The sequence below is a fragment of the Etheostoma spectabile genome, chromosome 15 (genome assembly GCF_008692095.1).
Source record: "Etheostoma spectabile isolate EspeVRDwgs_2016 chromosome 15, UIUC_Espe_1.0, whole genome shotgun sequence".
Classification (NCBI taxonomy): Eukaryota; Metazoa; Chordata; class Actinopteri; order Perciformes; family Percidae; genus Etheostoma; species Etheostoma spectabile.
In genome coordinates this window covers 32,763,986-32,775,750 of record NC_045747.1, presented here as the reverse complement: position 1 = coordinate 32,775,750, position 11,765 = coordinate 32,763,986, and the positions used below count along the sequence as shown (strand labels likewise).

General features: G+C 40.0%; 2 protein-coding genes across 2 annotated transcripts in view; both read left to right on the top strand.

Annotated features, from left to right (window-relative positions):
* naa60 (N-alpha-acetyltransferase 60, NatF catalytic subunit) overlaps window positions 1-6,728 on the top strand; it is a 17,553-nt gene extending 10,825 nt beyond the window's left edge. Inside the window, exons 3-7 of the mRNA XM_032536918.1 lie at window positions 180-309; window positions 1,212-1,308; window positions 3,165-3,399; window positions 4,628-4,795; window positions 6,234-6,728. Coding sequence (XP_032392809.1) covers window positions 180-309; window positions 1,212-1,308; window positions 3,165-3,399; window positions 4,628-4,784 — 619 coding nt within the window. The 3' untranslated portion in view covers window positions 4,785-4,795; window positions 6,234-6,728. The remainder of the gene's footprint in view (window positions 1-179; window positions 310-1,211; window positions 1,309-3,164; window positions 3,400-4,627; window positions 4,796-6,233) is intronic.
* Window positions 6,729-11,737: 5,009 nt separating this feature from the next.
* Window positions 11,738-11,765, top strand: part of carhsp1 (calcium regulated heat stable protein 1) — a 42,804-nt gene continuing 42,776 nt past the window's right edge. The window contains exon 1 of the mRNA XM_032536923.1: window positions 11,738-11,765. This exon is cut by the window's right edge and continues 216 nt beyond it. The gene's annotated coding sequence lies outside the window, so the exon portion shown is untranslated.

The following is an 11,765-nucleotide window of genomic DNA, read 5'->3' as shown; positions in this document are numbered from 1 at the left end:
ATCGCTCGATCACGCAAATTTGATCGTGGGAAGTCAAAATCTTGATCGCGATTAAAATTCGATTAATTGTGCAGCCCTAGTCCCAGCCCTAGTTATTTCTCTAACTCTTTTAGGACTGGGTGACAGATAACTATACATGCCCATGCATGAAGGCTAACGCCTCTGCCCTTCGACTGCAGGTACCCAGAGTCATGGTATCAGGACATCACCTCCAACAAGAAGTTCTTCTCCCTCGCTGCCACCTTCAGAGGAGGCATCGTGGGAATGATTGTGGCCGAGATCAAAGGCCGGACCAAAGTACACAAAGAGGTACCATGTTAAGCCCTGTATACAATCGCTTACACAAAACACAAGGCTCTGAAACTGTGCTCTGTAGAGATGGTGTCCCTGTGAGTGTGTTTTATTCCAGTTTATCCACTCCCAGACAGCTGCCATTTGGAAATGTCAAGGAACACATGTAAATATGGTTGAATCTGTTTTTAGTCATCTAATTAGATGAACAAGATGCCCCTGACTGAGTTAGACTTGGCCATACACAAGAACAAGAAGTAAGGGGATACAGGGTGACGAGAAAGGAGTATAAACAAAGATGAACATTAAAGAAAGACATTTTTTCATTTCAAGTCTTTCATTTTATCACAGATTTGCTCTCCTCTTAAATGAATATGGACTACTATTCTTGTGTAATTAAAATACTGGACTTAAATGTGTTCCATTGGGCTGGTACGGAAATCTGCTCCTCTCACTTTAGGCCATAGTTTTTATAAGCTGTTGACTGAATTTAGTATTTGCATTTTGGAATATGCCTTTCCAGTAGGTCATTTGCCTAGGCAAAGATTAAAAAAAAAAAAAAAAAAGATGAAGGGAGCATACAGAGCATGATCAGAGTGACACCAAATGACCAAACGGAAATATTCTTTGAAGTGATATTATCTAATTTAATACTCAATGAAATGTAGTGTTTTATTCCATAAATCAGTTGTGGATGGTAAAATTGTAGAATAATTTAATGCAGTGTTTCCTCTATGTTGATTCTGACAACCTGGTTGTTCGGACAGACCTGCCCCCACTGCTAAAAAATTCCTAAATGAAACACTGTAATGTTCTTATAGAGTGCTGGGTCTAAATCTACGTCTTTCTGCGTGCGTGCGTGCGTGCATGTGCGTGTGTGTGTGTGTGTGTGTGTGTGTGTGTGTGTGTGTGTGTGTTAGGATGGAGACATCCTGGCCTCCAGTTTCCCTATGGACACACAGGTAGCCTACATCCTCAGCCTGGGAGTGGTCAAAGACTTCAGGAAACATGGCATAGGTACCTCCTAGCTCTGCCGCTCACTCACTCACTCACCCCCACAAACGTTATTGGACTATTTCACTGACTTACGTTCATTCATTTGACACTTACCCAAAACATGTATCAGAAACACTACATGCCAAACCCCAGCCTTCACCCTAACCCAGAAGGTTTCAGACTGTGAGGAGAGTTGAATGGGGGAAGAGGGGCTGGGGGGGGGGACAAAAAAGTTTAATTTTATTAATTTACTTAGAACAGCAATGCATATTAATCATCATTACTGTAAATGTGCCAGTGTTAGCCAGCAGGCTAATTTTTAACTCTAGTCCTTTGGCCAGATGTTTTGAAACCAGAGCAACAATAAACAGCAAGACATCAGTACGGGTTAAAATAGGCTTTACTACTTTTCTTACGGAAGACGACAAGACACCATAAAGACAGCAACAGCAACAAAATAGAAAAACAAGTTGTTACTCATGAAGACAGCAGCTGCAGCAGAAGCTATGACGCACAGCTCATGGAGGCAATTATGATACCGCTAAGCCCGTAGCACTCAATGGGCACAATTTGCATCACGAATCATACTCTCTTCAGTGAGTCATAACTCACTGAGATCTTAGCACACAGACATACGCTTTCTGAGGATAACTTTATTTGTAACATGATCAATGTCAATTAATCTGATCAGAAATTATAGAGAAAAGACACTTCTTACAGCTTTAGAACTTCATCATCATAGTAGTGTGTACATCCAGGTACATTGCAAAATAAGAACTGCTAATTGCTGGTTTGGCATATTTTTAATGTCGCCGGTTTGCCACGATGTAAACTAAAAACAGTGCTCAAGTTGTACACAAAGTTGAAATGATAAAGGATAAGGTGAGTGGGATGTGAGGCTATAATTACACTTGGCTTCTTTTAGAAAAGAAAAAGTCAACTAGGGCGCTTTTGTTGTTTAAAAAAACAAAAAACTGGCAGGGTTTTTATTCCAAAAAAGTTAAGAGCATCTTTTGTTGCTGTAACAAGTCTACTGCTACAGTATCCAAGAGTGCTATGTGGAGCTTTGCTAAAATTAGGAGAAAAAAAAGCAGTTGTGCGATCTAACTTAAGATAAAAACAAAGTAAGCTTCCTGAACAGGGAGCACCCCCTCATGTCCTATAACTGGCTGTGCTCCAACACTCCAAGTCTGTCTATTAGTTCCTTCTCCATGTTTTCTTTTTAACTTCAAAAAGACGCTCTGAGCTTCAAAAAAAAACACCGGCGGTGGCATTTAAATAAAAGAGTGGCGGAATTTAAAAAAAAACACTGTTTACTACAGGATTACAATGTAAAACAGATGCTGGCAGCTTAAAAAAAGATGCCAAATCTGAACATAGCCTTTCAGTACACTGGTCCAGCCAATGTTCTCAGGTCTTCATCCACTCCACACTTGAATTTTAATGTAGAAGCACACACACACACATCATCTGGCAATGGAGTGAACATACAGCATTGTTTGAGTCCAGTGTCCAACAAGCACAGAATGGGAAATCATAGGCATTTGCATTAAAGCTGTAGTAGGTAAAAGGTAAAAAGAAATGTTGGAATTAGAGTGGGACCTCTTCCTGCAGCTCTCCCTCTCTGTAGAAAAGCCAATAGGAATGCTCTCTCCCTCTGAAACGCCCTGTGATCTAGTTTTCTCTCACACCACTTGAATTACAATATGCTGTTATTATGTAATTAATCCCCAATGATGCCAAAAATACTGTCTTCCACAGCTTTAAATTTTGACTTGTGGACCTTTTTAATAACACATGCTTTTAATAAGGACCTGTAAATGGCAAACCTATTTCATTCATTTTAATGAAGCTGTCTCTCCCTTTGAACCGTTCAGGCTCCTTACTGCTGGACAGTTTGAAGGAGCACATTTCAACGACAGCCCAGGACCATTGTAAGGCCATCTACCTACACGTCCTCACCACCAACAACACTGCCATCCACTTCTACGAGAACAGGGACTTCAGTCAGCACCACTACCTTCCCTACTACTACTCCATACGAGGTGTCCTTAAAGATGGATTCACATATGTGCTCTACATTAATGGGGGTCATCCACCCTGGACGATATTATATCCTTTTGTAAAAGAGCAGGAAAAGAAGACACTTGCTCACTGTTATGTAGGTTATGCCGAAAGCTCTGGGTTAACTTTTGCTGAGCGGTAGCCAATAAGAGGGAAATCTCGCGAATCTGCCTCCCATTTACTCTCCCGTGTATACACATATGCCATATTTAAAATTTTGTGCAAATTAAAACAACGTGATTTTCTTATAGCCAACTTTATGATACGTCTCTGTATGACTACAGGGATGTTAACAGCTAGCATGGCAGAGGGCTTCCCAGGCAGTTGGCCTGCCTGTAGAGTGTTCATAGATATATTTGTTTTAGTAGTAGCATTGTGGTAACGTTAGCATTTTAGCAATGCCACTTAGCTGGTTGCTAGCACTACACAACTTTATTTGAACTTAACCAAACACAACTTTTATGTGGCAAAGTGTGTAACCAGAGTAGAAAACCTACCAAATAGGTTTGTGTTAGCAGAAACGTATCAACACCAACGACAAATTGTTTGCAAAACGTGTTACGTGTACGCTATTGGCATCATGTTGTGGTAACATAATTCTGCTAAGAATCTGCTGCTGGTGACCAATACAGCGGAGTTGCAGTTGAAAAAACCCAGCGTTACACCAAAGCTTTACCTGCTCCAATGAGTAGAGTCTGCAGCATCTTGATTGGAGGAGATGACATGCACAGATCTTTTTTTTTGTTTCAGGTAGTTTATATCAACAACGTTCGACTTCTGGAAATTCCACCAGATATCCTTCGTTTAGGCTGGATGTCCGTTTTCTTCCACTTTCTTTGTGTTGGAATTTTAAACTCTGGCTGATTTCTGAGGACTATGGTTAACTGCTCGTTCAGATCTCTGCAGGGTAAATCCAGACCGCTAGCTAGACTATCTGTCCAATCTGAGTTTTCTGTTGCACGACTAAAACTACCTTTAAACGTACACCTGTTCCACCAAAACAAATTCCTTCCCGAGGCCATTTTGCAGAGGTGCCGATGCTCTGTGCTGCGCATGACGCCGCCCAAGACTATTGTGATTGTTTTAAAGAAATGCTAATAAACCAGAGCTGGATTTCACCTATTCCGGAATGCTGTGTGGACTCACCAGACCCTCCTCCACAGCGCTGTGGAGGAAGGTCTGCCAATGCGAGACTATCTTTCCGGCAATCACCTCAAGTAGATAAACCAAACATAAATGTTGTATTTTTCATATTCTCCTTAACTTCCTGTCCCACTGACTATATTCAGCACATTGGTTCGACCCTGGCCAGCCTGAGCCCGTGCTCCCTCCCTCAGAGGCTGTACCGGCAGGCCCAGTCCCTGCTGCGCTCTCTGCTGCCCTGGTCCAACATCGCCTCCAAGACCGGCATACAGTACAGCAGAACAATGTGACACACAACATGGTGGGTGGGAGCTGTGGTGACAGGAGCATTTGATTGTAGCTTATGGCTAGTGCTGGGTATTGTTAAAAAATGTTGGATTCATAATAAGAATAATAATAATAATGTATACTTTATTAATCCTGAAAGGGGACATTACAATGTTTTAATTCTGTTGTCATTACACACAGGCCTGAATTACACACATGCTCAGTACCTAATACATGCACTAAATGAAGGGACGTTAGAGTGGGGGGGCTGCCCATAGAAAGGCGCCCTGAGCAGTTGGGGGTTCCGTGCCTTGCTCAAGAGCACCTTGGCAGTGCCCAGGAGGTGTACGGCACCTCTCCAGCTACGAGTCCCCCACCATACTTTGGTCCCTATGGGGCAGCCCTTTGGTTCCCAACCCAACTTAACATATAGTTGCCGATACCAATACCGTGACTTCGATACCGGTTTCTATAAAATACTTTTTTCGATACCGATTTTATAAAAATTTATTTTAACAAAAAGGAATTACAATGTTACACATTACGGCACAAATCTTTTTATTATATTTTTCAGCCCCATCTCTGTGCGTAACGTCGATTTTTTTTTTCCTGCGTGCCTGTACTAGGTGCAACATTAGACAGCATTATTAGATCTTGGTAGAAGCACATTGCATGCTTATTAGCACAAGCGTTTTGTGAGAAAAAAGGGGTAAATCTCCCACAAAATGCAACAGAAAATCGGACATGTTTATTACTCCTGTCAGTGGCAAGAACAGCCGTGTTAGTGGACGCTAACTGACAGTGTAGATTTTACGTTACAGCAGTCTCACTCAATACTGGGCCACAGATTCAAAAGATTTTCGGTTACATTAGTCACTTAAACACCAATGCATGAAATGGGGTCCAAGTTGAAAAATACCGAAACACCATAGTGCCTTATTTGCATAATTAAACATGAAAGTTCTGAAAATTTGTAATACAAAATAAAGATTGTCTTAATGTGAGTAATCAACTGGGGAAGTTTCATGTTGATATCTGTTAGTTAAAATATTTTCCCTATTTACCTGCAGTGTCTCCCCATAACATGGGCTGCAATGGGAAAATGGCATCACCAATTACAGTATTTGTCAATACTTTCACCACTTGGATTTCTTGGGACTTTTTATGTGTGATAGAGGGGACTTTTATGAAACTAGATCTGTTTCTGTTGCAGTTTGAATGGGGTCATGGTGCATAATTCCTGTACTGTATTGGCTCACACGCGCTGATAGATTTACTCCTTAGGTATTGAAGTTTGGTATTGAATGATAAGGCATTTTTCCAATACTGGATACTAAGCAGGCAATTTGATCCGTGCTTAAAAAGTATTGAATTCGGTACCCAGCACTACTGTTAACACAACTTATTTTCTGTCTATTAATGGATGTCTGATTTTTGTCTTTGTCTCTCTTCTGTCTGTTTGTTTTCTTTAGGAGCGCGATCGTTTCTCGTCAGTCCTCCCCTGTACACACCAAGATGTACAAGCACACTCACATTCTTCGATCTCGTACAGCTGTTCACACACTAGAAAATGAATCCCGATACAACACACATCTGTAACTGTTCACACAGGATCTGAGTTTGCAGCTGTAGTCCTGGGCCCCAAAGGGAAACAGGGTTGTTGCATTGCAACGTCACCAAAAGTGCAATATTGGATTATTTTCTGGAGAAAAAAAAAAATCTGGATTTCTTTTAATTACTTTGTTACTATACTATCCTGTGTATATACTACACTACCCCATAGTTCCAACAGTAACCTGTGTTTACCCAGTCATACCAAAGCAGAGCAGTGTCAGACACACTTTCAACCCAGGCAGCAGAGCAAAGCCAAGGACCTAGTTCATATGTTCACCCAGACACAAAGACGGCAAACACAGGTCATAGTTTGGGTGTAAAAAGGGTGACACACACACACACACACACACACACACACACACACACACACACACACACACACACACACACACACACACACACACACACACACACACACACACACACACACACACACACACACACACACACACACACACACACACACACACACACACACACACACACACACACACAAAGAAACCCCACAGAGACTAAAAGGTTCAACCCTGCCTATTTGTCCGTCTCCTTTCATCCTGTCCACCACTGTCACAGAGACTCTGTATACTGTTTGTATATTATATATACTAAGCTAATATATAAATTTATCTTAATATGTATGTCTATTCTATGCTGTCATTAGTCCCAGTTGAAAGATAAATTCCCCCTTTTTTTGAGTATAGAATGAATCCAGAGTCACTTTTTAAAATAGAGACTCAAGAACAGGTCATATTGAATTGGTCTGTGAATCTATCTAGCTATGCTAACAGGCTGGTAGAGTAGTGTTGAATAAAGCAGATTATACACAGGAAACTTTGAGACACAATGTAGATGGGTGATATATTTAGAAGCAACTGGAGTTTTCAAAAAGGATTCTTCCCCTTTTGAAAATCATGATTGTCTGATTTGCTGTGCGCAACAATTGTACTGGAAATTGAACTACAGAAACGTGAACGTGTCAAAGTATGTTACTCAGTACTTGCAACACGTACAACAACAGACACCACATATTATGCAGTGCTGTTTGAAAGTCTTAGATAACAATATGATCAAACCCCGAAGCCTTTCTACATTGTTTCTAAATGTTGCCCATGTATAATTCAAAGAAGAGTAAAGGGGGAGGAGCTTGGGTCCTTATTTTAGAGATTTTTTTAAAAATGGCTGCAGCCCTGTGTGTCTGCTTCATGGCTGTAAAATTGCTGCTAATGTAGAGAAATGTCCATTGGTTTGTCCAGATTTTAAAATATGCCCTAGATTGGATTTTTATGAGGAAAAGGATGTGTGTGTGTGTGTGGGTGGGTGTGTATGCGAGCGCACACACACACACTGGGTCCAAGATTACCATTCAGCAAGTGCCAAATGTTGGTCTGAATTGTCTGGGGAAGACAAATTAGTAAGGTTCAGCCAACATGTTGACTGGTAACTTTGACAGTGAGTAACATAGCAGTTTCTTTATTTTATTGCATCTATGTTGCACCTGATCCAATGTAGTCAGTAAGCAAATAGATTTTATTCAGGACATAGCACTGAAAAGGGAAGGGTTACTGTGAAAAATGTGAATCCACTGTTAAAAAGTGAACGTTTCTGAGTTTACCAGCCCTGGGCAAGTAACTAAAGTCCATTTCAGACATTGTGTATGCAATAAATTTGTTTTATTTGATTGATTGTAAAGACTGAGTCAGTGTGACTGTCCTTGCTGTATTACTACTTTACATTGTTATAATGATTGTCATTGTGATTGTCCTAAACCGGAGCCTTGTTTTCATTAACAATTAGCCATGGTTTCAACTGTTTGTCCTGACCTTCTGCTCCCACACCTCCCATAATGTAACGTGATAGCATAGTTTGTTAAACCAGTCTGACTGGTAAATCCCTTTCAGACTTCCAGTCTGTTTGGATTTTATCTTTAAAAAGTTTGTTCAACTTCCAAGAGATAACCCTGATAACATATTCAGGCTTATTTTCTTATAATTTGAAAAGCTCCCACGGAGTCACAGAAGGCATCTGCAATCTTGTGTAAATACACTGTAAAAGGCTTCCATTGTGTCCTTTCCTCCTTAAACATCTGGTGCAACATAGGCGCAATAGTAGCATTAGCATCTTGCCAAAAGAAGCATCTCAAGGACCTCAGCACTTGTAGAGAACAGAATAAATTTCTTTTTTCTGATTTTCTCATTAAGTCTATTTTTTGGGGGGGTCTTAACTCAGTCCAGGATTATGAATTATTATGCTTTTCTGCACAATATTGTTTCAATAATGGGTAAAAAAAGAAGCAGGTTTTGTGTTCGAATTCAACAGTGTGTTTGTGTTCCTGTTCACTGTCTGTCTTATTTTTTTCTCCACACTGTACACGTTTGTTGTTATGTAACTGATCCTCTTGCCAGGGGCAAGAAGAGGAATGTGCCTATGGCTGAAGGATCATTCAGGACTTCCTTTTTCACCTATGGGGCTCAAACAGTTAAACTTTTTTGTAATGTAACTAATCAACTACACAGAAGCAGTCAACATCTAATGTTAAGCTGAGGGATCCCTAAAGAGGCCAATTCGCTTTTAAAACTGATTATCTAAAACAGAAAAATAAAACTAAGGTCTCTACTTAGTGGTAAATCTGAATGTTTAGTTGTAGACTTGGTAAATGTAAAGCCACAAAATGAAAATGTCCAATCCTACTTTAGGAAAAGTACATTAATGTGGTGTTTATTTCCAAACGACCTACTAAAGATTTTCCTCAGAATGGATCTATGTTGTCCTATAAAGGCCATTTTCTGCTGTCCATCATCAAAATGTTCTCAGTATTGCAGAGGATCCAAGACTGAAGCATAGATTTCTTAATGTAAATGGACTCTTATATAGCACTTTTACAGTCTTAACAACTACTCAAAGCTCTTTTACATAATATGGGAACCATTCACCATTCACACACATTCATATACAGTGGCTGAGGCTACCATGCTGCTCATCAGATAACACACATTTACACTCCGATGGCGCAGCAATGGCAACTTGGGGTTCAATGTCTTGCCCAAAGACACTTTGACATGGGACTGCAGGGCCAGGGATTGAACCATCAACCTTCCAACTGTCAGCTGCCCGCCACAGCTGCCCCAAATAACAATTGTTACCCTGTGTCAGTCTCCAACTTTATTCATTTCAATTTTGGCCACATTGACAGGGGGTAGGGGGATGGGTGTTACTGTCAATAAAGCCCTTTTAAAGAATGGATAAAACTTGTTTTTGTCGCCCATATTGTAGGAAACAAGACTAGACGCAGCAGTACTTTGAGCTAAATGCTAACGTCAGCGTGCTAACAATGACAGTGGTAACATGTTGATGCAGGTGTAATGTTTACCATGTTCACCATCTTAATAGTAAAGCTGATGGAAATGTCTTCCAAATGCACTGTTCTTATATAGCGCTTTTCTAGTCTCAGCGACTACTCAAAGTAGCCTACATAGTTCCCGGACTATACTCATAGTACCATTCATACACATTCATACGCTGTGGCCGGGGCTGTCATACAAGGTGCCATCTGCTCATCAGATGAACACTCACACACATTTACAACTCAGCCTCTTGCCCAAGGATGGGACTGCAGCGCCAGGGATACAAAAAATATATATGAGGGGGACGCAACAACAATCCATCTTGTAGTTGTGGAGACATTTCAATCAAAACCACAAATGTGAAACTCATGGTGGCGCTAGAGGACAATACAGGATGATTTGTCTGTACATAACTGATAATTCACTCAATAGGCTGGTTGTCTGGATGTGTCAGCCTGAAGCAAAGTGGTGGACCAGTCCACTAAAAACAATAATTGCTTGGTTCATCGCATGAAATATTCACATAAAAGTAATTCAGTTGTCTCTTAGGCCTAGGAATAGGTGTTTGTTGTAATCAATGGCAAAAACAATTGTCTTACCAATTAGCAGTGTTAGAGCCAGCCACCCTCTGAGGTCTATGGCCATTTTTTCATTTCTTTTTTAATTTCACATTTTAAGGATATTTGCATACAACTAGATACCAATTTGTGTTTTGTATCAAAATGTTCTGAACAAACTCAGCTTTCTGTACAGTGAGGCCCACATTTGTTCCAGAGCACTGCGTAAAGAGACAATGTGGCCCTGATGCTGAAAAGTTGATGTTTGCTTATTGAAATTTTTCAAATCTCTTGTAAAAAAATACAAACCTAAACCCACCTGTTTCCCAAATGAGTTCACAAAAGTCTTGGTTCACAAAAAGTAGCATAATATATGAATAAAATTGTATATAAATGTCTAAAATTTTGTAATATTGCTTTTTGAGTAGTACTGTTGGACTCGCTAGTGCGTCTTTTGTCCTCAGAGGGTTAAAATAGAAACAATTGCAAGAAATATTTGGGTTGGCTTCCCTTTCTAATTTCTGCTGTCAAACTCAATGGCAGTACTACTATGATGAAAATGTCAGTTCTCTTTAAAATCATTTTCATGAGGTGTGTTTTTTGGTTTTTGTTGTTGTCTAACCTCTGTACATGTAAAGGGAAAATGGGAGGCAGTCATATCTTTGCCTCACTTTTTGTTCCCGCTCCTGCTCCTGGCTCTGCTCTCTTTGTTTTTTTCCCTCATTTGTTGTACAAAAGGGATCAGCAGTCCGTGGTGGTGGTAATAAAAGAGGACGATTGAAAGAGGAATTCTAGTTGATGCACACTGCACGGCTGCATTATTTCAGCCACAGTGTTGGAGCGGGGCCATGTGTTTTATCATCAGATCACACACAACATTCCATAGAATTCGAAGTCCATTATGTAACTATACAACACATTTACAGAAATTAGTGGACAGTTGTCCAGTTACTGTTTCTTTCCCCTTAAATACAAATGCAAAATGCAAAATGTATTTAGTAAAAAAGGCCTATTTTTCAGCATGTATAACATTATTTTCTACTTGATGAGTACTTGAAAGAGTGGTAAACATTGTCTCAATGTTCTGGATGAATAATGGTTTTATAATTTTAATGAAAGATAAAAAATTAGAATCATGAAATTGTTAATTGTAAAATGTATTGCAGTTTAAAAACTGTCCATATTTTATTATGTATAAAATTCTATCCTATTGCTGTATTACACGATGTATTACGCCACGTCATAATTTCACTGGTAGAACTGGGCTTCCACACTAATCATAGTACAACCATAATAAGCATAAATGTGCGGTAATGCAAGCTTTGCGTTGGTTGTTTGTAGCTTGATTTAAAAGTTATTCTAAAGTTTACGGTACACTGCGTGTTTTTGAGGCCGCAATGTAGCGTCGGTTACGGTAAAGGATTCACAGGTGACGTTACTGTGGATTTAGTCACGCCCATCAGAGAGAGAGAGAGAGAGAGAGAGAGAGAGA